The following is a 22,217-nucleotide window of genomic DNA, read 5'->3' as shown; positions in this document are numbered from 1 at the left end:
AGAGGGGGAGGGGGAGGGGAGGGGGGGAGATTTGTACAGGATGGTTGTAAACCGAGCTCGCATCAAAGAAGGTGCTAACTATAACTGTTCCTCCTCCCTTCTTTGTGCTGGTGAGCTAAATGAAGTATTTTTAATCCTCTAAAAATAAGTTGTGTAGCATCAATGCCCTAAAATGACGCTCCTCTTACTGCCTGTCTGTCTGTCTGTCTGTCTGTCTGTCTGTCTGTCTGTCTGTCTGTCTGTCTGTCTGTCTGTCTGTCTGTCTGCCTGCCTGTCTGTCTGTGCTCAGACATCGTCCACGAGAACCTGAAGATGGGTTCGGACGGCGAGAGCGACCAGGCGTCAGGAACGTCTTCAGATGAGGTCCAGTCTCCCACCGGTGTCTGTCTGAGGAACAGAGTCCACCGCCGAATCTCCATGGAGGTGAGACGACACGAGAAGACTTAAAGGGGGCGTCCGGGTGGCGTAGCGGCCTGTTCCGTTGCCTGCCAACACGGGCATCGCCAGTTTGAATCCGCCTGTTACCTCCGGCTTGGTCGGGCGTCCCTGCAGGCGCAATGCCGTGTCTGCGGGTGGGAAGCCGGATGTGGGTATGTGTCCTGGTCGCTGCACTAGCGCCTCCTCTGGTCGGTCGGGGCACCTGTTCGGGGAGGGGGAACTGGGGGGGAATAGCGTGATCCTCCCACATGCTACGCCGCCCCTGGTGAAACCCCTCACTGCCAGGTGAAAAGAAGCGGCTGGCGACTCCACATGTATGGGAGGAGGCATGTGGTAGTCTGCAGCCTCCCCGGATCGGCAGAGGGGGTGGAGCAGCGACCGGGACGGCTCGGAAGAGTGGGGTAATTAGCCGGATACAATTGGGGAGAAAAAAGGGGGGGAAATCCCCCCCCCAAATAAAAGTAGCTCAGGAAAACTATCCCTCTATTCTATTCTATGGTAGTGTTGGATTGTGTGGTATCGTGTATGACCATATAGTTTAGTACACTATAGTGTGGTATATTATATTCCATATTAGTATAGTCTCATTTATTTATTTATTAACTTTCTATATCTGGAGGACTAATCTATCCCAGCATGCTTTGAGCAGATTCTTGTGACAGGCCTCTATTCTATTCTATTCTGTTCTATTCTATTCTATTCTGTTCTATTCTGTTCTGTTCTGTTCTATTTTATTCTGTTCTGTTCTATTCTGTTCTATTCTATTCTGTTCTGTTCTATTCTGTTCTGTTCTATTCTGTTCTATTCTGTTCTGTTCTATTCTGTTCTGTTCTATTCTGTTCTATTCTGTTCTATTCTGTTCTATTCTGTTCTATTCTGTTCTGTTCTATTCTGTTCTATTCTGTTCTATTCTGTTCTATTCTATTCTGTTCTATTCTGTTCTATTCTGTTCTATTCTGTTCTGTTCTAATCTGTTCTATTCTGTTCTATTCTGTTCTATTCTGTTCTGTTCTAATCTGTTCTATTCTGTTCTATTCTATTCTGTTCTATTCTGTTCTATTCTATTCTGTTCTATTCTGTTCTGTTCTATTCTGTTCTATTCTGTTCTATTCTATTCCGTTCTATTCTGTTCTGTTCTATTCTGTTCTATTCTGTTCTATTCTGTTCTATTCTATTCTGTTCTATTCTATTCTGTTCTGTTCTATTCTGTTCTATTCTGTTCTATTCTGTTCTGTTCTGTTCTATTCTATAATATTATCCTCGATGACATTCTATGAGTTTCTATCCCCCTCCATGCTGAATCCATTAGTGATGCAGGTACTGTTCATGTCTCCTTTTGACACACACACACACACACACACACACCCCCGTCGCTCCCCATCGGGGAGGGAGCTGGGGAGGGAGCTCTCTTAATAGGCTTTCACTGTCTGGGGGACATGATACTGATAGGAGCTCCTCTCCCCCGCGGATTACAACAATAGCGCAGAGGAGGGAGGGAGGGAGGGAGGGAGGAGGGAGGGAGCGCGACTGAAGGAGATTCAGTGCTTCTAATCTATGAAATTCTCCACGAGTCTTCTGCACCGAGGCGGTAAGGGCCGGCACACGACGGCCGTCTCGGGCACGCTCGCCGTCTCGAGCGCACAGATCCAAAGGAATCTCGCCGCCGTGGCGCCGCGCTGAATGTTGGCGGTGCAGAGAGCATGCTGGGAAAGAAGCCAGATGGAGTCGCGTACGGAGGGAGAGGCTTTCTGTACCAGCTCTCAGAAACAAGGGTTCCCAAAGCTCCCGGCAGCTCCCGGCATCTCTTTACTCCCTCGTGTGTCTTAAGGGTCGGTTATCTACTAGTGTTTCCTTGTATTTCACAGGGAAACACAAATTAAGTTCATGCAAATACTGTAATACTGTAATACTGTATTACTGTAATACTGTAATACTGTATTACTGTAATAATGCACTACTGTAATAATGTAACACTGTAATACTGTATTACTGTAATACTGTAACACTGTAATACTGTATTACTGTAATAATGTAACACTGTAATACTGTATTACAGTAATACTGTAATAATGCAGCACTGTTGAAATTCTGTTATCCGGCCAATTACCCCACTCTTCCGAGCCGTCCCGGTCGCTGCTCCACCCTCTCTGCCGATCCGGGGACGCTGCAGACTACCACATGCCTCCTCCCATACATGTGGAGTCGCCAGCCGCTTCTTTTCACCTGACAGTGAGGAGTTTCACCAGGGGGACGTAGCGCATGGGAGGATCACGCTACCCCCCTCCCCGATAGCATCTGGATGTGGGCCACTTCAGCTAATGATGCGGCACTGGCGGCCTTCTTCTGGCCCTGACAACATGGATGTGAGCCTGAAGTGGCCCGTGTGGTAAATGGTGAATATGGCCCAGATATCACAAAACAAATATGGCCACCTCTGGCAAATATGTGGCACATGCAGCATAACTATGGCTTGGTTCTGGCCCAGATCTGGCAAACAGGAGCGGACCGCCCAAGTGCCGTCATTCCACGTTGTATGTGGGCCGGATGAAAGTGTTGGGTGAGGGACGGGTCCGGACCAGAGCAACTTTGCTATCTGGGCCCAGTTCCCCCTCCCCCCTGAACAGGCACCCCAACCGACCAGAGGAGGCGCTAGTGCAGTGACCAGGACACATACCCACATCCGCCTTCCCACCCGCAGACACGGCCACACTTGCATCTGTAGGGACGCCCGACCAAGCCGGAGGTAACACGGGGATTCGAACCAGCGATCCCCGTGTTGGTAGGCGACGGAATGGCCCGCTACGCTGCCCGGACGCCCATCTTATTTCATTTCAGATTACACAGTAGCTGAAGGTAGGCTTCACATCTTACAAATGAAAAAGGCCCTTTCATGGTCCCGATGGCGGCGTCCCGAAATGTGGTCTGGATTCAGGTTTTCCTCCTGCTCTTTGTGTTTCTTGTCGAGGGTGCGAGAAGAAACGGGACGTTTCCTCTGTTTCACTGACGTTTGTTAAAGGCCCTCGACTTCCCAGTGGCCCGTGGCTCTCGTCCTCCCTGTTTTCTGGCTTGTGCCCGTCCCTCGCTCATCCGGCAGCCGGACCGCTGCCCGCTCGCCGTGGCCGCGAGCGGTTCATCGCACCGCCGGTTATTTGTGTACAGCCCACTCAGACGGAACCGAATCGATCATGTTCATCATCACGGGCACGGCGAGAAGGGGTGGATTTGAACTAAAGCCGTTTAAGTCAATAGGAGAGGGACGACGACTCAGTCCGGTGGTCGTCTGCCCCCTGGTGGCGGAGAAGCGGATGTGTTTAAAAACTCGATTCGACAACACAATCCGTGTGGCATCAGTCTGAGAATGACGTGAGCCTCTGTTTTACACACACACACACACACACACACACACACACACACACACACACACACACACACACACACACACACACATATTCACGCACTGACCTAGTATTTCTCCGTTGTGCCGAGTTCTTATCTCGTCGCAGGGCGCACAACAAAAGAAAAGACATTCGAGGATCTGGGGGGGAGCAGAAGGAGTCAATCTGCAGGAGGCACAAACGTGCACGTGCACAAGCACGCACGTGCACACACAGACACGCAAACTTCCGTTTTCTGCACACGGCGTTGCAGCGTCCGAGCAGACGTTAGCGTGGGGTCCCCTAATTCTTCTGGCCTGCGGCCATTGGCTGTTTGGCTCGTTGGTGTGTCACCAACACAACCGCTTTGCTTAACAAGGCTCCATTTTTCCGCTGCCACTCGTGTCCACAGTATGCATGTCGAGTCTATATTTATGCCTCATACAATGGTGATAGGCCCCTTTCTCCATCTCTCTCTCTCTCTCTCTCTCTCTCGCTCTCTCTCCCTGGGAGCAGCAGGAGGAGATGAGAGCGGATTATTTTAGACATGGAGCGTGAACGTGGGTGCACTCCTGCTTTATCCTAAGACGTGTGCCAAATACACATGCGCACGCCGCATATATATATATATATATATATATATATATATATATATATATATATATATATATATATATACACAGATCAGCCAAAACATTAAAACCACCTGCCTAATGTTGTGTAGGTCCCCCTTGTGCCACCAAAGCAACTCTGACCCGTCGAGGCATGGACCCCACCAGACCTCTGAAGGTGTCCTCTGGTATCTGGCACCAAGACGTGAGCAGCAGATCCTTTAAGTCCTGTAAGTGGCGAGGTGGGGCCTCCATGAACTGGACTTGTTTCTCCAGCACGTCCCACAGATGCTCGATCACATTGAGGTCTGGGGAGTTTGGAGGCCAAGGCAACACCTTGAACCCTTTGTCATGTTCCTCAGACCATCCCTGAACAGGTTTTGCAGTGTGACAGGGAGCATTATCCTGCTGAAAGAGGCCACTGCCATCAGGGAATACCGTTACCATGAAGGGCTGTACCTGGTCTGTAACGATGTTTAGGGAGGTGGTACGTGTCGAAGGAACATCCACATGAATGCCAGGACCCAAGGTTTCCCAGCAGAGCATTGCCCAGAGCATCACACTGCCTCCGCCGGCTTGCCCTCTTCCCATAATGCATCCTGGTGCCATCTCTTCCCCAGGTAAACGATGCACACACCCCCGGCCGTCCACATGATGTAAAAGAGAGCGCGATTCATCAGACCAGCCCACCTTCTTCCACTGCTCCATGGTCCAGTTCTGATGGGCAAGGTGGTGGACAGGGGTCATCATGGGCACTCTGACCGGTCTCCAGCTATGCAGTCCCATACACAGCAAGCTGTGATGCCCTGTGTGCCCTGACACCTGTCTATCATAGCCACCATTAACACTTCAGCAATTTGAGCTACAGTAGCTCTTCTGTGGGATGGGACCAGACGGGCTAGCCTTCGCTCCCCATGCACATCGATGAGCCGTGGGCGCCCATGACCCTGTCGCTGGTTCACCCGTTGTCCTTCGTTGTACCTCTTTTGGTAGGTACTGACCACTGCATACCAGGAGCTAAGACAAGCGAGATGTACTTCTATTAATCCCAGTGGGGAAATACATGTTGTGCTTTTAATCCATCCCAATGCACACTGGAAGCAGTGGGCAGCTGCTGTGCATCGCCCGGGGACCAACTGCAGTTCTTTTTGCCACGTCTCAGTCAGGGGCACAGTCGGGAATTTTAACCCCAACAAACATGTGTTTTATTTATTTATTTATTTGTGATTTTTCCCTTTTTTCCCCCAATTTAGTGGCCAATCGATCCCTATTCTAGTTCAAACACCCACGCTCATACTGCATGCGTTCGCCAACTGCGTCTCTCCGGCCGGCAGTCTCGAAGGTGACGCCTCCCCACTTTCGTGACGAGGTGAATCCAGGCCGAACCACTGCTTTTTCCGACACACACACAGAGACGCGTTCATGCGACGAACACAAGCCGACTCCGCCCCCCTCCCGAAGACGGCGTTGCCAATGGTTGTTGCTTCGCCGAGTCCGGCCATAGTCGGATCTGACCAGACCGAGGCGCGAACCCCGGTCCCCTGGGGGCAACTGCATCGACACAAAGCCGATGCTTAGACCGCTACACCACCGCGGACCCGAACATGTGTTTTTTTTGATGGTGGGAGGAAACCGGAGCCCCCGGAGGAAGCCCAGGCAGACACAGGAGAACATGCAAACTCCACATAGAAAGGATCTGGGCCGGCCTTGACCTTCTTGATATGAGGCAACAGCCTCATATCAACCACTGGGCCACTGTGCTACCCACCCCACAAGACCTGCCGTTTTGGAGATGCTCTGACCCAGTCGTCTAGCCATCACAATTCGGCCCTTGTCAAAGTCGCTCAGATCCTTATGCTTGCCGATTTCTCCTGCCTGCAACACACCAACTTCAAGAACTGACTGTTCGCTTGCTGTCCAATATACCCCACCGCTCGACAGGTGCCATTATAGTGAGATAATCAGTGTTATTCACTTACCTGTCAGTGGTTTTAATGTTTCGGCTGAGCGGTGTATATATATATATATGTGTGTGTAATATCAGCGTGTGACTATATGTCATGCATGATATATTGTGATGCACATTAAGTCACAATGTTCACTGTGTTGGTGTAAACTGGAGGATGTTGCAGGCTGGAGTTAACAGACATACATACTGACGTGGCGTGACGGAAGTAGCTCAGGAGGTGGAGCAAGTCGTCTGGTACCTGGAGAGTTGCCGGTTCAATCCTCAGCTCCTCCTGTTGAGGCGTCCCTGAGCAAGACACCTCACCCTCAGTTCACAAGGTACCTCTGTTTTAAGTGTCTCCGCGTCTTTCGGAGGCGAGATGTCCGCCTCAAAGAGAGAGATGCTGGTTTGAGTGTCTGAACCACCCAGGAACAAGTAGGTGGTGAAGATCGAACGGGGGGGAAAGTTACTCACCCGGCAACCCGGTCTTTCTTGAACAAACCGCTGTCATCGAAAAAGTTTTGCCGACCTTTCTGTGGAAACGTTCACCTCCACTGCACCACTGGCTCCACCGTGTGATGCAGTACTGGAGATTTTGAGGAAGTCTGATGTCACTGGACAGAAGCTGATAAGAAAATTAGAATATTACAAACCGTCAGAGTTGAAGCTCCATATCCTCATTTTAAGAAACGCACCTCCTTCTCCCGCATCACTGTCCCATCACTATGTCCCAGGTGGAAACAAATTGGTGGCATGGTGGCGCAGTGGTTAGCACGGTCGCCTCACAGCAAGAAGGTCCTGGGTTTGAGCCCCAGGGTAGTCCGACCTCGGGGGTCATCCTGAGTCGTTCTCTGTGGAGTTTGCATGTTCTCCTCGTGTCTGTGTGGGTTTCCTCCGGGTGCTCCGGTTTCCCCCACAGCCCAAAGGGGTGTGTGTGTGTGTGTGTGTGTGTGTGTGTGTGTGTGTGTGTGTGTGTGTGTGTGTGTGTGTGTGTGTACCCTGTGATGGCCTGGCGGCCTGTCCAGGGTGTCTCCCCGTCTGCCGCCCAATGACTGCTGGGATAAGCTCCAGCATCCCCGTTATTGCAGAACGTTGAAAGAATGTCCCGAGGACCTTATAGGGATGTTCGGGGAAAGTCTTCTAGACGTCTCTGAGATGTCATGGGGACGTTATCGCGGGACGTTCAATGACGTTCACTGAACATCCCGCAATAAAATCCCCGTGACGTAATGAAAACCCTACACAATGACGTTTACCGGACGTTCGGAGAGGACCTTTAGGGGACGTGCTGGGGACGTTTTTTTGTTTGCTGGGTTGGCCCAGATTCCTGCCTTGCAGACTGCTTGTTTTCATTTGGAGTTGGTCAAAACAAAGCTGATATGAAAGTCTGTTACTGACTCTAAAATGAGGTGAGCCTTTCGTTGTGTATTCCACATCAGCATGTTGGTCATGTGTCCTTGGCCTCATTGTAGACACAGTGTATTCTCTGCCTCACCGTAGACACAGTGTATCCTCTGCCTTACTGTAGACAGTGTATCTTCTGCCTCACTGTAGACACAGTGTATCTTCTGCCTCACTGTAGACACAGTGTGTCCTCTGCCTCACTGTAGACAGTGTATCCTCTGCCTCACTGTAGACACAGTATATCTTCTGCCTCACTGTAGACACAGTGTGTCTTCGGCCTCACTGTAGACACAGTGTATCCTCTGTATCCTCTGCCTCACTGTAGACAGTGTATCCTCTGCCTCACTGTAGACACAGTGTATCTTCTGCCTCACTGTAGACAGTGTATCTTCTGCCTCACTGTAGACACAGTGTATCTTCTGCCTCACTGTAGACAGTGTATCTTCTGCCTCACTGTAGACACAGTGTGTCTTCGGCCTCACTGTAGACACAGTGTATCCTCTGTATCCTCTGCCTCACTGTAGACAGTGTATCCTCTGCCTCACTGTAGACAGTGTATCCTCTGCCTCACTGTAGACAGTGTATCCTCTGCCTCACTGTAGACACAGTGTATCCTCTGCCTCACTGTAGACACAGTGTATCCTCTGCCTCACTGTAGACAGTGTATCCTCTGCCTCACTGTAGACACAGTGTATCCTCTGCCTCACTGTAGACAGTGTATCCTCTGCCTCACTGTAGACAGTGTATCCTCTGCCTCACTGTAGACACAGTGTATCCTCTGCCTTACTGTAGACAGTGTATCTTCTGCCTCACTGTAGACACAGTGTATCCTCTGCCTTACTGTAGACAGTGTATCTTCTCCCTCACTGTAGACACATTGTATCCTCTGCCTCACTGTAGACAGTGTATCCTCTGCCTTACTGTAGACAGTGTATCTTCTGCCTCACTGTAGACACAGTGTATCCTCTGCCTCACTGTAGACACAGTGTATCCTCTGCCTTACTGTAGACAGTGTATCTTCTACCTCACTGTAGACACAGTGTATCCTCTGCCTCACTGTAGACAGTGTATCTTCTGCCTCACTGTAGACACAGTGTATCCTCTGCCTTACTGTAGACACAGTGTATCCTCTGCCTTACGGTAGACAGTGTGTCCTCTGCCTCACTGTAGACACAGTGTCTGTACACAGTACAGGTGCTTAAAATACTGTTTTAAACAGCGCCGAGGAAAGAAAAAGAACTGAAACCAGCGGGACTGGAGGGGTGGGACTCATAACACTCAGTGACACACCTACCCTGTGTGTGTGTGTGTGTGTGTGTGTGTGTGTGTGTGTGTGTGTGTGTGTGTGTGTGTGTGTGTGTGTGTTGTAGGACCTGAACAAGCGCCTGTCCCTGCCTGCTGACATCCGTATTCCCGATGGCTACCTGGAGAAACTCCAGCTGAGCAGCCCCCCTTTCGACCAGCCACTCAGCAGACGATCCCGCAGAGCCTCCCTGGTGAGTGTGTGTGTGTGTGTGTGTGTGTGTGTGTGTGTGTGTGTGTGTGTGTGTGTGTGTGTGTGTGTGTGTGTGAGCGTGAGCGTGTTTGTGTCTGTGTTTGTGTGAAAGAGTGAGTGCACATATCTGTACATGTACTTCTGTGTGTGTGTGTGTGTGTGTGTGTGTGTGTATATATATATATATATATATATCTCCATTATCCAAGCTGCTTATCCCAATTTGGGTCGCGGGATGCTGGAGTCTATCCCAGCAGTCATTGGGCGGCAGGTGGGGAGACACCCTGGACATGGGTGGCACAGTGGTTAGCGCGGTCACCTCACAGTAAGAAGGTCCTAGGTTTGAGCCCCAGGGTATTCCAACCTTGGGGGTCGTCCCAGGCCGACCTCTGTGTGCAGTCTGCATGTTCTCCCCGTGTCTGCGTGGGTTTCCTCCGGGTGCTCCGGTTTCCTCCCACAGTCCAAAGACATGTAGGTCAGGTGAATCAGCCGTACTAAATTGTCCCTAGGTGTGAATGTGTGTGTGTGTGTGTGTGTGTGTTTTTGTGGCGAGAGCACTTTTATTGCTCTGCGATTTCTACACGCCTCCTACCTAACTCCCTGATGCTGGTTACCTTGACAACTGGCCTCACGTGAGCCTCGCGACTCGTATTCATGTCAAATCACGAGCATCTCTGCACAAACTCGGCATTCAGCACATCAAACCCACCATCATTCCGACCTGCTGTGTCTTATGTGGGTCTCAAAGCGAGGTCCTGGGACCCGCAGGGGTCCCTAAGGGGTTCCCCAGCAAAATGATGATGAGGATAACTTCCCTTTAGGGAAACGGTCACAAATTGAAAATGGATGAAAATCATCAGTATTATCTCCCTCGGTCATGGTATTTCTGGTTTTATACCCCATAGATCCCATAACTCATGTGTATTTTTTTTCCTTACATTTATTTCTGATTTTTCCCTTTTTCTCCCAATTTAGTGGCCAATTGATCCCTATTTTAGTTCAAACACCCACCCTCATACTGTATGCGTTCGCCAACTCCGCCCCCATCCCGAAGACAGCGTTGCCAATTATCACTGCTTCATCGAGTCCGGCCATAGTCGGATCTGACCAGACCGGGGCGCGAACCCCGGTCCCCAGTGGGCAACTGCGTCGACACAAAGCCGATGCTTAGACCGCTACACCACCGCGGACCCTCATGTAACTCGTGTATTTTGATCTCTTTTTTTCCCTCTCCGTCTTTCTCTTAATGTTTGCATCAGTCGGAGATTGGCTTTGGGAAGTTGGAAACGTACATCAAACTGGACAAACTGGGAGAGGTCAGTAACAACTTTCCGTCTCACTTGAGGTGACAGAAATACTCTCACGCATTTGAGTCAGAAGTCCTTTTTATTGGTTATTGTCTTTTAGGCTCGCTCGCTGCATAAAAGCCGCTCACTGCATACTCTCACGATAACTGTCTATTATAATTATGTATTATATAATTATATATTATAAGTCAGCTAGTCTCAAGTCTCTTAAAGGTTTTTCTTCCTCAGAAGTCCAAAAGCGGATGATTTAGTTTTGTCCATACTTTAGGCTTCTTGGAAACAAAGTTCAAATATGGAGGCAGATCACTCAGAAAACACTGAAAACTATTCCACTATATTTATTTATTCCTCTTGTCATAAGAGATATGAAAGTATAGGACCAAAATTAAATGCTTGAACCCGCCTTGTGTGTGTGTGTCTGTGTGTGGTGTGCGCAGGGGACGTACGCCACAGTATTTAAGGGGCGCAGTAAGCTGACCGACAACCTGGTGGCGCTAAAAGAGATCAGGCTGGAACATGAAGAAGGGGCCCCGTGCACCGCCATCAGAGAAGGTGAGAGACCGAGCTCTTCCTCCTCTCCTCCAGTCATCACTCTTCTTTGTGTCCTCCTTCCTAACGATCAGTTTTTTTGTTGATTTTTTTTTTCTTTCGCCATCACCAAAAAAACAAAGCTAAATCTGTTTTCATTCGACTTAGTGGGTTTCTGATATTGCACACATACACACATGTGTATGGGGAGTATGGGGAGTATGGGGGTACTGGGGCAGTTGCTACAAGCCATCCAGTCCTTGTGTAACCAAAGTGAGAGCTGTGTCCGTATTCTCGGCATAGAGTCAAACACGTTTTCGGTGGGTGTCGGACTCCGCCAAGGTTGTCCCTTGTCCCCAATTCTGTTCGTGATATTCATGGACAGGATCTCAAGGCACAGCCAAGGTGAGGAGTGTCCGTTTTGGGAACCTCGGAATTGCATCTCTGCTCTTCGCAGATGATGCGGTTTTGTTGGCTTCATCAGAACGCGACCTCCAGCGCACACTGGGGCGGTTTGCAGCCGAGTGTGAAATGGCCGGGATGAGAGTCAGCACCTCCAAGTCTGAGGCCGTGGTTCTCTACCGGAAAATGGTGGAGTGCTCCCTCCGGGTTGGGGATGAGTTGTTGCCTCAAGTGAAGCAGTTCAAGTATCTCGGGGTCTTGTTCACGAGGGAGGGTAGGGTGGAGCGGGAGAGTGACAGGCGGATTGGTGCAGCATCAGCAGTACACACGTTGTACCGGACCGTTGTGGTGAAGAAGGAGCTGAGCCGGAAGGCAAAGCTCTCAATTTACCAGTCGGTCTTCGCTCCCAACCCTCACCTATGCTCATGAGCTTTGGGTAGTGACCGAAAGGTTGATATGAGGAGGAAATGAGTTTCCTCCGTAGGGTGTCTGGGCTCAGCCTTAGCGATAGGGTGAGGAGCTCGGACATCCGAAGGGAGCTCGGAGTAGAGCCGCTGCTCCTTCGCATCGAAAGGAGCCGGTTGAGATGGTTCAGGCATCTGATTAGGATGCCTCCTGGGCTCCTTCCTTTGGAGGTTTTCCGGGCACGTCCAACTGGGAGGAGATCCCAGGGTAGACCCAGAACTCGCTGGAGGGACTACATGTCCATTCTGGCCTGGGAAGGCCTTGGGATCCCCCAGGAGGAGCTGGAGGGCGTTGCTGGGGAGAGGGACGCCTGGAGGGCCCTACTTAGCTTGCTGCCACCGCGACCCGACCCCGGAGAAGCGGCTGATGATGAGATGGGATGGGATGAGACAAACATGGCATTGGACAGCAAATGAAGTAGGACATGAAGTGAAGTAGGTAAAGGAAGGAAGTGCTGAATGAAACCCGGCGCTGCCTTCACACAGTCGGTGTTTGGGATTGATTGCTAATGAGGGAATCTTAAGATAGCGTCGAACATTTTACAGCCGAGCGACGTGAAACGAGCACCGGGTGTGTGAACATCCGAAAGGAGCTAAAACGAGTCAATCCTCTTATGAGCCTATCTCGTTGCCCGTAACCACGGCGACGCTCAGCACACGCTGAAGGTGGCGACTACAGCAGCTTTAGGGAGTGTTCTCATCTCACTTGACCTGTTAAAACAAGCGGAGACGTGAGTTTACCCGTCGGGATAAATCGACAGCGACTTCGGGCGCTTGTGCTGTTGACGAGTGTGTGACCTTTTAGCGAAGCGTTGAGCGTGAAGCGCGGCGTTTGGGTCGCGGCCTCCAGGCCACAGATCTGATGAGAGCCACTCCGGCCGAGAGACGTGTCTCAGATCTCCCTCTCTTTGAGTCACTGGCAGCTCACATGGGGGCTGTTGAGTCAAAATGACATCGGCTGCGGGCGTCCAGGTGGCGTGGCGGTCTATTCCATTGCTTACCAGTACGAGGATCGCCGGTTCGAATCCCCGTGTCACCTCCGGCTTGGTCGGGCGTCCCTACAGACACCATTGGCCGTGTCTGCGGGTGGGAAGCCGGATGTGGGTATGTGTCCTGGTCGCTGCACTAGCGCCTCCTGTGGTCGGTCGGGGCACCTGCTCAGGGGGGAGGGGGAACTGGGGGGAATAGCGTGATCCTCCCACGCGCTACGTCCCCCTGGCGAAACTCCTCACTGTCAGGTGAAAAGAAGCGGCTGGCGACTCCACATGTACCGGAGGAGGCATGTGGTAGTCTGCAGCCCTCCCCGGATCGGCAGAGGGGGTGGAGCCCCCAACTGTACCCGCTCTGCCTCCTATAACCCTGATGACGTACATCACCTCCCTCACCTTCCATCACTGATCGAACTGTTTTGAGTTTCTGGTGTCAAAAATTTGAGCTTCTTTATTCTGTACATCACTCCATTGCTCACCTCCTTTGTCCTGCTTGCCTCCTCCGTCGCTCTCTCTCTCCTGCTCACCTTGCTCGCCTCCTCTGTCACTCTCTCTCTCCTGCTCACCTTGCTCACCTCCTCTGTCACTCTCTCTCTCTCCTGCTCACCTTGCTCGCCTCCTCTGTCGCTCTCTCTCTCTCTTCTGCTCACCTTGCTCACCTCCTCTGTCGTTCTCTCTCCTGCTCACCTCCTCTGTCGCTCTCTCTCTCCTGCTCACCTTGCTCGCCTCCTCTGTCACTCTCTCTCTCCTGCTCACCTTGCTCGCCTCCTCTGTCACTCTCTCTCTCTCCTGCTCACCTTGCTCACCTCCTCTGTCGTTCTCTCTCTCCTGCTCACCTCCTCTGTCGCCTTCTCTCTCCTGCTCACCTTGCTCACCTCCTCTGTCACTCTCTCTCTCCTGCTCACCTTGCTCACCTCCTCTGTCGTTCTCTCTCTCCTGCTCGCCTCCTCTGTCGCTCTCTCTCTCCTGCTCACCTTGCTCGCCTCCTCTGTCGTTCTCCCTCTCCTGCTCACCTCCTCTGTCGCTCTCTCTCTCCTGCTCACCTTGCTCGCCTCCTCTGTCACTCTCTCTCTCTCTCCTGCTCACCTTGCTCACCTCCTCTGTCGCTCTCTCTCTCCTGCTCACCTTGCTCGCCTCCTCTGTCGCTCTCTCTCTCCTGCTCACCTTGCTCACCTCCTCTGTCGCTCTCTCTCTCCTGCTCACCTTGCTCACCTCCTCTGTCGCTCTCTCTCTCCTGCTCACCTTGCTCACCTCCTCTGTCGTTCTCCCTCTCCTGCTCACCTCCTCTGTCGCTCTCTCTCTCCTGCTCACCTTGCTCGCCTCCTCTGTCACTCTCTCTCTCTCTCCTGCTCACCTTGCTCGCCTCCTCTGTCGCTCTCTCTCTCTCCTGCTCACCTTGCTCACCTCCTCTGTCGCTCTCTCTCTCTCCTGCTCACCTTGCTCACCTCCTCTGTCGCTCTCTCTCTCTCCTGCTCACCTTGCTCACCTCCTCTGTCACTCTCTCTCTCTCTCCTGCTCACCTTGCTCGCCTCCTCTGTCACGCTCACTCTCTCCTGCTCACCTTGCTCGCCTCCTCTGTCGCTCTCTCTCTCCTGCTCACCTTGCTCGCCTCCTCTGTCGCTCTCTCTCTCCTGCTCACCTTGCTCACCTCCTCTGTCGCTCTCTCTCTCCTGCTCGCCTTGCTCACCTCCTCTGTCGCTCTCTCTCTCCTGCTCACCTTGCTCGCCTCCTCTGTCATTCTCCCTCTCCTGCTCACCTCCTCTGTCACTCTCTCCTCTCCTGCTCTGCAGTGTCGTTACTGAAAGAGCTGAAACACGCCAACATTGTGACGCTACACGACATCGTCCACACGGATAAAAGCCTAACACTCGTCTTTGAATATCTGGTAAGATGTCACACACACACACACATGCATACAGACACACACAGGCATACACACATTCATGCATACACACACACACACAGACACACACAGGCATACACACACACACATAGGCATACACATACACACAGTTTTCTCTTTCACACACACACACATACACACAGTTTTCTCTTTCACACACACACGCACACACACACATACACAGACACACACACAGTGTTCTCATGTCATAGCAGGATGATTTGTGTAGTTTCTTTAGTTGTCTAGCTGAGCTAGTGAACATGTAGAGGCCTGTGTGTACATTTAGCACGGTGGATTTAAACACCTCAGCTCAGACACACACTAGCTGTGTGTGAGTTGTTCATACGGCGCACAAGTAGTGTGCTGCTTCTAGTACGTTTAGTATGGGTGATGTCAGTAAATTTAAAGTTAGCAAGTTTAGCATGTGACAGGTGTGTGTATGTGTGTGTGTGTGTGTGTGTGTGTGCGCGCGCACTTCACAAATGAAAATATTAAGTGTGGAGAGTGTTGTCACTAGACGATCAAGCCCATCCCATAATTCTTTGCACATGTGTTTTCATGGAAACGACTGGCCGCAGGAAGCAACGTGTGGAAAGTGAAGTGGGGGGGGGTCACCCGGGGTCACCCGGGGCTGGCCGACTCAAGTGTGTTGTTTAGCATTATCACGCTGAAACGGTTTGTTAGCATGAATGACGAGCCACGGCTAACGCGAAAGCCACCAGGTTTTTCTGGCGTGATGAAGGTCACTTACACTTGTATATGTGAGTCTGCCGAGTCCATTCCCTGACCTGAGCAGGATGCCGTAACCGCCGACTGGTGCCGAGGCTCAGCGTTTTCGGTTTTTATTTATCAAAGCCGAATTTCTCCACAAGAGGGCACTGTTACATAACCTCACACGAACAGGAACAACTTTTGGATCCGTGGAAACGTAACATCCGGGTGAAAATCTGGGTATTTTTTGGTGAAAATCGGTAAAAACCGAAAACACTGAGCCTTGTCTCTTGCCCCTTTTCCACTGCATGGTACCGGCTCGACTCGACTCGACTCGACTCGACTCGCCTCGCCTCGCCTCGACTCGACTCGCCCTTTTTTCGTTTTCCATTACCGGAAAGTACCAGCACTTTGCTAACTGTTACCCCTTTTCTGGTACCGCCTTTGTCGAGGTTCCCAAAAAAAAAAAAAAACCCGGATCGGGAACCAAAAGCAATGCAGACCTCTGATTGGTCAGAGGAACGCGTCACCGCGTCATCACTGCATGCATGGGATATCACCCGGCACTTTTAAATACCGGAGCGGTCAAAGTGGAGTTATCTTAAAAGTACATTTTGAAATTGAGGAAAATCCAGCTACACTGAGGGGGGGGTACGGTGAGGGTAATGGGACGCGACACAGAAGCGAGTCGAGTCGAGCCGGGCCGGTACCATGTGGCGGGAAAAGGGGCATAGTCAGCTGAACTGTAACTTTCGGATACCACTATTAACTCAGCCGTGCTTGCAAACTATTTCCACTGGTGTTATTCGAAGCACTTCCTGTCTAATCAGCCGCATCACTTCCTGTGCAGGACAAGGACCTGAAGCAATACATGGACGACTGTGGAAACATCATGAGCATGCACAACGTGAAGGTGAGACGGAGCCGGACCGGTGTTTTGTTAAGTCATCCAGTCGAAAACATTTCCTGTCAGTCGTTTTCTCTCTTCCGCTCCCAGTTCTGTGTCTCATCCCGGCACCGCGAAGGTGCTCGTCTTTATTACGAGGTCACTTTAGGGTCGCGGACACCGTCTCATCTGCGGTGCCACGACTCGGACCTCTGCCGTCCTTTTCTAACGCTTGTCTTTACTGTTTGTGATCGGTAGATTCGGTGTTTTTCTACCCTTGCACTTTTTTTTTATGTGGCTCTGGCAAAGAGCGTGGAGTCAGAAGGGCATGTGGGCGGCGTGGCGGTCTATTCCGTCGCCTACCAGCACGGGCATCGCTGGTTTGAATCCCCGTGTTGCCTCTATCTTGGTCAGGCATCTCTGCAGACACAACTGGCCGTGTCTGCGGGTGGGAAGCCGGATGTGGGTGTGTGTCCTCGTCGCTGCACTGGCGCCTCCTCTGGTCGGTCAGGGCGCCTGTTCAGTGGGGGGAGGGGGAGCACTACGTCCCCCTGGTGAAACTCCTGACTGTCAGGTGAAAAGAAGTGGCTGGTGACTCCACATGTATGGGAGTAGGCATGTGGTAGTCTGCAGCCCTCCTCGGATCAGCAGAGGGGGTGGAGCAGCGACCTGGACGGCTCAGAAGAGCGGGGTAATTAGCCGGATACGACTGGGGGGGTGAAGATAGAATCAGTTGCAAGCACTGTCTATTCTGATTACTGTGTGTGTGTGTGTGTGTAATTACCCCCCCCCCCAGATCTTCCTGTTCCAGATTCTGCGGGGCCTGGCCTACTGTCACAAGAGGAAAGTTCTCCATCGAGACCTAAAGCCCCAAAACCTCCTCATCAACGAGAAAGGCGAACTCAAACTGGCCGATTTCGGTGAGTCGCCATCCGCGCTGCCCTCTGCCAGCAGGGCGGCGCAGTGGGACACGTGTCCGCACTAGAAAGGACATTTTGTGTGCATGTGAACCTTCCGGATTGTAGCTTCCGGCGTCTGTTTTCCAGGTCTGGCCCGGGCGAAGTCTGTCCCGACCAAAACCTACTCCAACGAAGTGGTGACGCTTTGGTACCGGCCCCCGGACGTGCTCCTGGGATCGTCGGAGTACTCGACGCAGATAGACATGTGGTAAGACTGTCGCTGTCTGAACCGCGTCACACAAAGCGTGGCACCCTCCCGGCTCGGGTCTATTAACTGGTGAAGGGTTGGATTACAGAATTGGATCGCCTGTTCGAATCCCCGTGTTACCTGCGGCTTGGTCGGGCGTCCCTACGACACAACTGGCCGTGTCTGCGGGTGGGAAGCCGGATGTGGGTATGTGTCCTGGTCGCTGCGCTAGCGCCACCTCTGGTCGGTCAGGGTGCCTGTTCGAGGTGGGGGGACTCGGGGGAATAGCGTGATCCTCCCACGCGCTACGTCCCCCCGGTGAAACTCCTCACTGTCAGGTGAAAAGAAGCGGCTGGTGACTCCACATGTATGGGAGGAGGCATGTGGTAGTCTGCAGCCCTCCCCGGGTCGGCAGAGGGGGTGGAGCGGCGACAGGGATGGCTCGGAAGAGTGGGGGTAATTAGCTGGGTACAATTGGGGAGAAAAAAAAGGGGGGGAATCCCCCCCCCCTCAAAAAAAGACTACTTTATGTGTTACCGTCAAACTTGAGTGCGGTCTTTCGAGTTTCTCTTATTTTTGTTGTTGTTTTTACTTTTTACAGTGTACATATATAGTGAGTATCAGTGCCCAGTTCCTTTGGCTGAAACACTTGTTCTCTTTTAGGTATTTCTACTTGGATATTATCAAATTATCTTAGTTTTTCTGCTTTGCGATGCCCCGTTGTGTCCTACAGGGTAGTTATGTGGAACATCTCGCCAGTCCGACTCCTCTTACGAGCACTTACTTGGTTTAATATGAGGAGAAACAAAACCCTATGAAATACTTCCAAATGTTAATTGATTTGAGTGCTAGTTAATTGATTACTTTATAGATAGATAACCTATGATATAAAATCTAAAATGTGTGACAGTCAGTTTTACCAAGTGTGAACAAACTGCTGTCATAATGAAGATGGACCAACAGGGAGCGCCCCCTTGCGTTGATCTGAATATGAAGACTGCAGCGCCGTCAGAATAATCACTTCTTAACTTCTGTTCATCCCTATAAATATTTTACTGGTTACATTTATTGTTCATGTAAGTGTTATTGTGTCGTCATTTCTATGGTAATGTATGTCTTTCTATTGCTGCCTACAACAACTGAAGTCCCCCCAAGGAAGAAGATCGTTCTGTTCTGTTCTATTCTATTCTGTTCCGTTCTGCTCTGTTCTATTCTGTCCTGTTGTGTTCTATTCTGTTCTGTTCTATTTTGTTCTGTTCTGTTCTATTCTCTGCTCTGTTCTATTCTATTTTGTTCTGTTCTATTCTATTTTGTTCTGTTCTATTCTGTTCTATTCTGTTCTGTTCTATTTTGTTCTGTTCTATTCTATTCTCTGTTCTGCTCTGTTCTGTTCTATTCTATTTTGTTCTATTCTATTCTCTGTTCTGCTCTGTTCTGTTCTATTCTATTTTGTTCTGTTCTATTCTATTCTATTTTGTTCTGTTCTATTCTCTGCTCTGTTCTATTCTATTATGTTCTGTTGTATTCTATTCTGTTCTGTTCTATTCTGTTGTATTCTATTCTGTTCTATTTCGTTCTGTTTTGTTCTATTCTATTCTCTGTTCTGCTCTGTTCTATTCTATTTTTTTCTGTTCTATTCTATTCTCTGCTCTGTTCTATTCTATTTTGTTCTGTTCTATTCTGTTCTATTTCGTTCTGTTTTGTTCTATTCTATTCTATTCTCTGTTCTGCTCTGCTCTGTTCTATTCTATTTTGTTCTGTTCTATTCTATTTTGTTCTGTTCTATTCTCTGCTCTGTTCTATTCTATTTTGTTCTATTCTATTCTGTTCTGTTGTATTCTATTCTGTTCTATTCTGTTGTATTCTATTCTGTTCTATTTCGTTCTGTTTTGTTCTATTCTATTCTATTCTCTGTTCTGCTCTGCTCTGTTCTATTCTATTTTGTTCTGTTCTATTCTATTCTGTACTGTTCTATTCTGTTGTATTCTATTCTGTTCTGTTCTATTTCATTCTGTTTTGTTCTATTCTATTCTATTCTCTGTTCTGCTCTGCTCTGTTCTATTCTATTTTGTTCAGTTCAGTTCTATTCTATTCTATTTTGTTCTGTTCTGCTCTGCTCTGTTCTATTCTATTTTGTTCTGTTCTGCTCTGTTCTATTCTATTTTGTTTTGTTCTGTTCTGCTCTGTTCTATTCTATTCTATTTTGTTCTGTTCTGTTCTGCTCTGTTCTATTCTATTTTGTTCTGTTCTGATTTGTTCTGTTCTGTCGTCCTCACATGTTTTGTGTTCTTCTCTGGTGTGGACAGGGGGGTCGGGTGTATATTCTACGAGATGGCCGCGGGTCGGCCTCTGTTTCCTGGTTCCACCGTAGAGGACGAGCTGCACCTCATATTCAGATTACTGGGTGAGCATCTCCAGCCGCCCCCTCTGTGCGTGTGTGTGTGTGTGTGTGTGTGTGTGTGTGTGTGTGTGTGTGTGAGTGTGTGTGTGTGTGTGTGTGTGTGAGTGTGTGTGCGTGAGTGAGATGGAGCCTCAGGCACTCAGGAAATTCCAACAGATAACCGAACTGGACAAAACATTGCTGACGTGTGTCTCCACTGTTGTGTGTTGGTGCCGTGTCGGTGCCGTGTCGGTGCCGTGTTGGTGTGCAGGCACTCCGACAGAGGAAAACTGGCCAGGAATCTCCTCCATTGATGAGTTCAAGTCTTACAACTTCCCCAAATACAAACCACAAGCCTTCATCAACCATGCCCCCAGGTACACAGCCGTTTTGGGTTTGTGCGTTTATGTGCGTGCGTGTGTGTCAGTGTGTGTGCGCATGTGTGTGTGGCTGCGCACTCACGTTTGTACAGTGGAATTTGCTTATGTACTGTATGACGTGTGTGTTTTTTTGGCATACCCCTGTCACTGTGTGCTTACACATGCAGTTCTGTATTTTTGAGTGTGTACTTACACGTGTGTGTGTGTGTGCGTGTGCGTGTGCGTGTGTGTGGTATGTGATGATTGTTTGTAGCTGCACAGCCAGTGTCTACAGTTGCATGTGTTTATGTACTGCATGATCACGTGTGTGCATGTTCTTGCTTATGTGTGTTGGTGAGTGATGACATGCATATGTGTGTGTGTTTGTATTTGTGCTCGTGCATTTATCTGTGTGTGGGTGGGTGCGGCTGTGTACTCACATGGTTAGGTTTGCAAGCGCTTATGTCCTGTTTGACACGTGTGTGTGTGTGTGTGTGTGTGTGTGTGTGTGTGTGTGTGTGTGTGTGTGTGTGTGCATGTGGCTGCACACTTATGTGTGGACAGTTATGTAGATAAATATCTAGATATATAGATATACAGATATATAGATATACAGATATACAGATATATAGATATACAGATATATGGATATACAGATATATAGATATACAGATATATAGATATACAGATATATAGATATATAGATATACAGATATATAGATATATGGATATACAGATATATAGATATACAGATATACAGATATATAGACATACAGATATATAGATATACAGATATATGGATATACAGATATATAGATATACAGATATATGGATATATAGATATATATATATAGATATACAGATATATAGATATACAGATATATGGATATACAGATATATAGATATACAGATATATGGATATACATATATATAGATATACATATATATAGATATACAGATATACAGATATATGGATATACAAATATATAGATATACAGATATATAGATATATGGATATACAGATACATAGATATATATAGATATACAGATATATAGATATACAGATATATAGATATATATAGATATACAGATATATAGATATACAGATATACAGATAAATAGATATAGAGATATGTACATATATAGATATGTTGTCCTACAAGAGGACATTTATTTTCACCTTTTGTACAGAGCCTCACATACAGTGAATACTATATACACATACACATATAATACATACAGTAAATACTATATACACATACACATGTAATACATACAGTAAATACTGTATACACATACACATGTAATACATACAGTACATACTGTACACATATACACATATAATACATAGAGTAAATACTGTATACACATACACATGTAATAAATACATAGAGTAAATACTGTATACACATACACATGTAATACATACAGTACATACTATATACACATAATATATAATAATACACAATAATGATTATATATGATATCATTAATAATTCATTATATTAATCCATTATATATATTAATTATATTATATATAATTCATAATATAATTTTATTTATAATTATACATAATAATAATATTCCCATAGTAATATTATGATACACATACACATATGCGAGCCATCCGAGGGCACTCGACCTGATGATGATGATGATACATACCACATGACATACATGGACAACATGTGCGGCGTTTAGAGTTTCAGTGAGCATGCGGTTGTGTACTGTATGCTTTCTTAATTACATGTCTGTGTGCCTACATAGATGTGTGTGGTGTGTATTTATGCACGTGCATGTATTTGTGTGTGTGCTTGTGTGCGATATGACGTGTGTGTGTGTGTGTGTCTGGGGGAGGGAGGGGGCAGGAAA

General features: G+C 48.8%; 1 protein-coding gene across 2 annotated transcripts in view; it reads left to right on the top strand.

Moving 5' to 3' along the window:
* The window catches only part of cdk17 (cyclin dependent kinase 17), an 82,181-nt gene that overhangs the window by 52,518 nt on the left and 7,446 nt on the right, over positions 1 to 22,217 (top strand). For both annotated transcript variants that reach the window (XM_056277881.1, XM_056277882.1), the window contains exons 4-13: positions 290 to 423; positions 9,146 to 9,271; positions 10,530 to 10,586; positions 11,015 to 11,129; positions 14,751 to 14,845; positions 16,425 to 16,487; positions 17,257 to 17,380; positions 17,507 to 17,627; positions 19,913 to 20,010; positions 20,258 to 20,363. In XM_056277881.1, the coding sequence (XP_056133856.1) occupies positions 290 to 423; positions 9,146 to 9,271; positions 10,530 to 10,586; positions 11,015 to 11,129; positions 14,751 to 14,845; positions 16,425 to 16,487; positions 17,257 to 17,380; positions 17,507 to 17,627; positions 19,913 to 20,010; positions 20,258 to 20,363 (1,039 nt within the window). The remainder of the gene's footprint in view (positions 1 to 289; positions 424 to 9,145; positions 9,272 to 10,529; positions 10,587 to 11,014; positions 11,130 to 14,750; positions 14,846 to 16,424; positions 16,488 to 17,256; positions 17,381 to 17,506; positions 17,628 to 19,912; positions 20,011 to 20,257; positions 20,364 to 22,217) is intronic.

The sequence above is a fragment of the Lampris incognitus genome, chromosome 3, assembly GCF_029633865.1.
Source record: "Lampris incognitus isolate fLamInc1 chromosome 3, fLamInc1.hap2, whole genome shotgun sequence".
Taxonomy (NCBI): Eukaryota; Metazoa; Chordata; class Actinopteri; order Lampriformes; family Lampridae; genus Lampris; species Lampris incognitus.
This window is presented reverse-complemented; position numbering and strand designations above follow the sequence as displayed.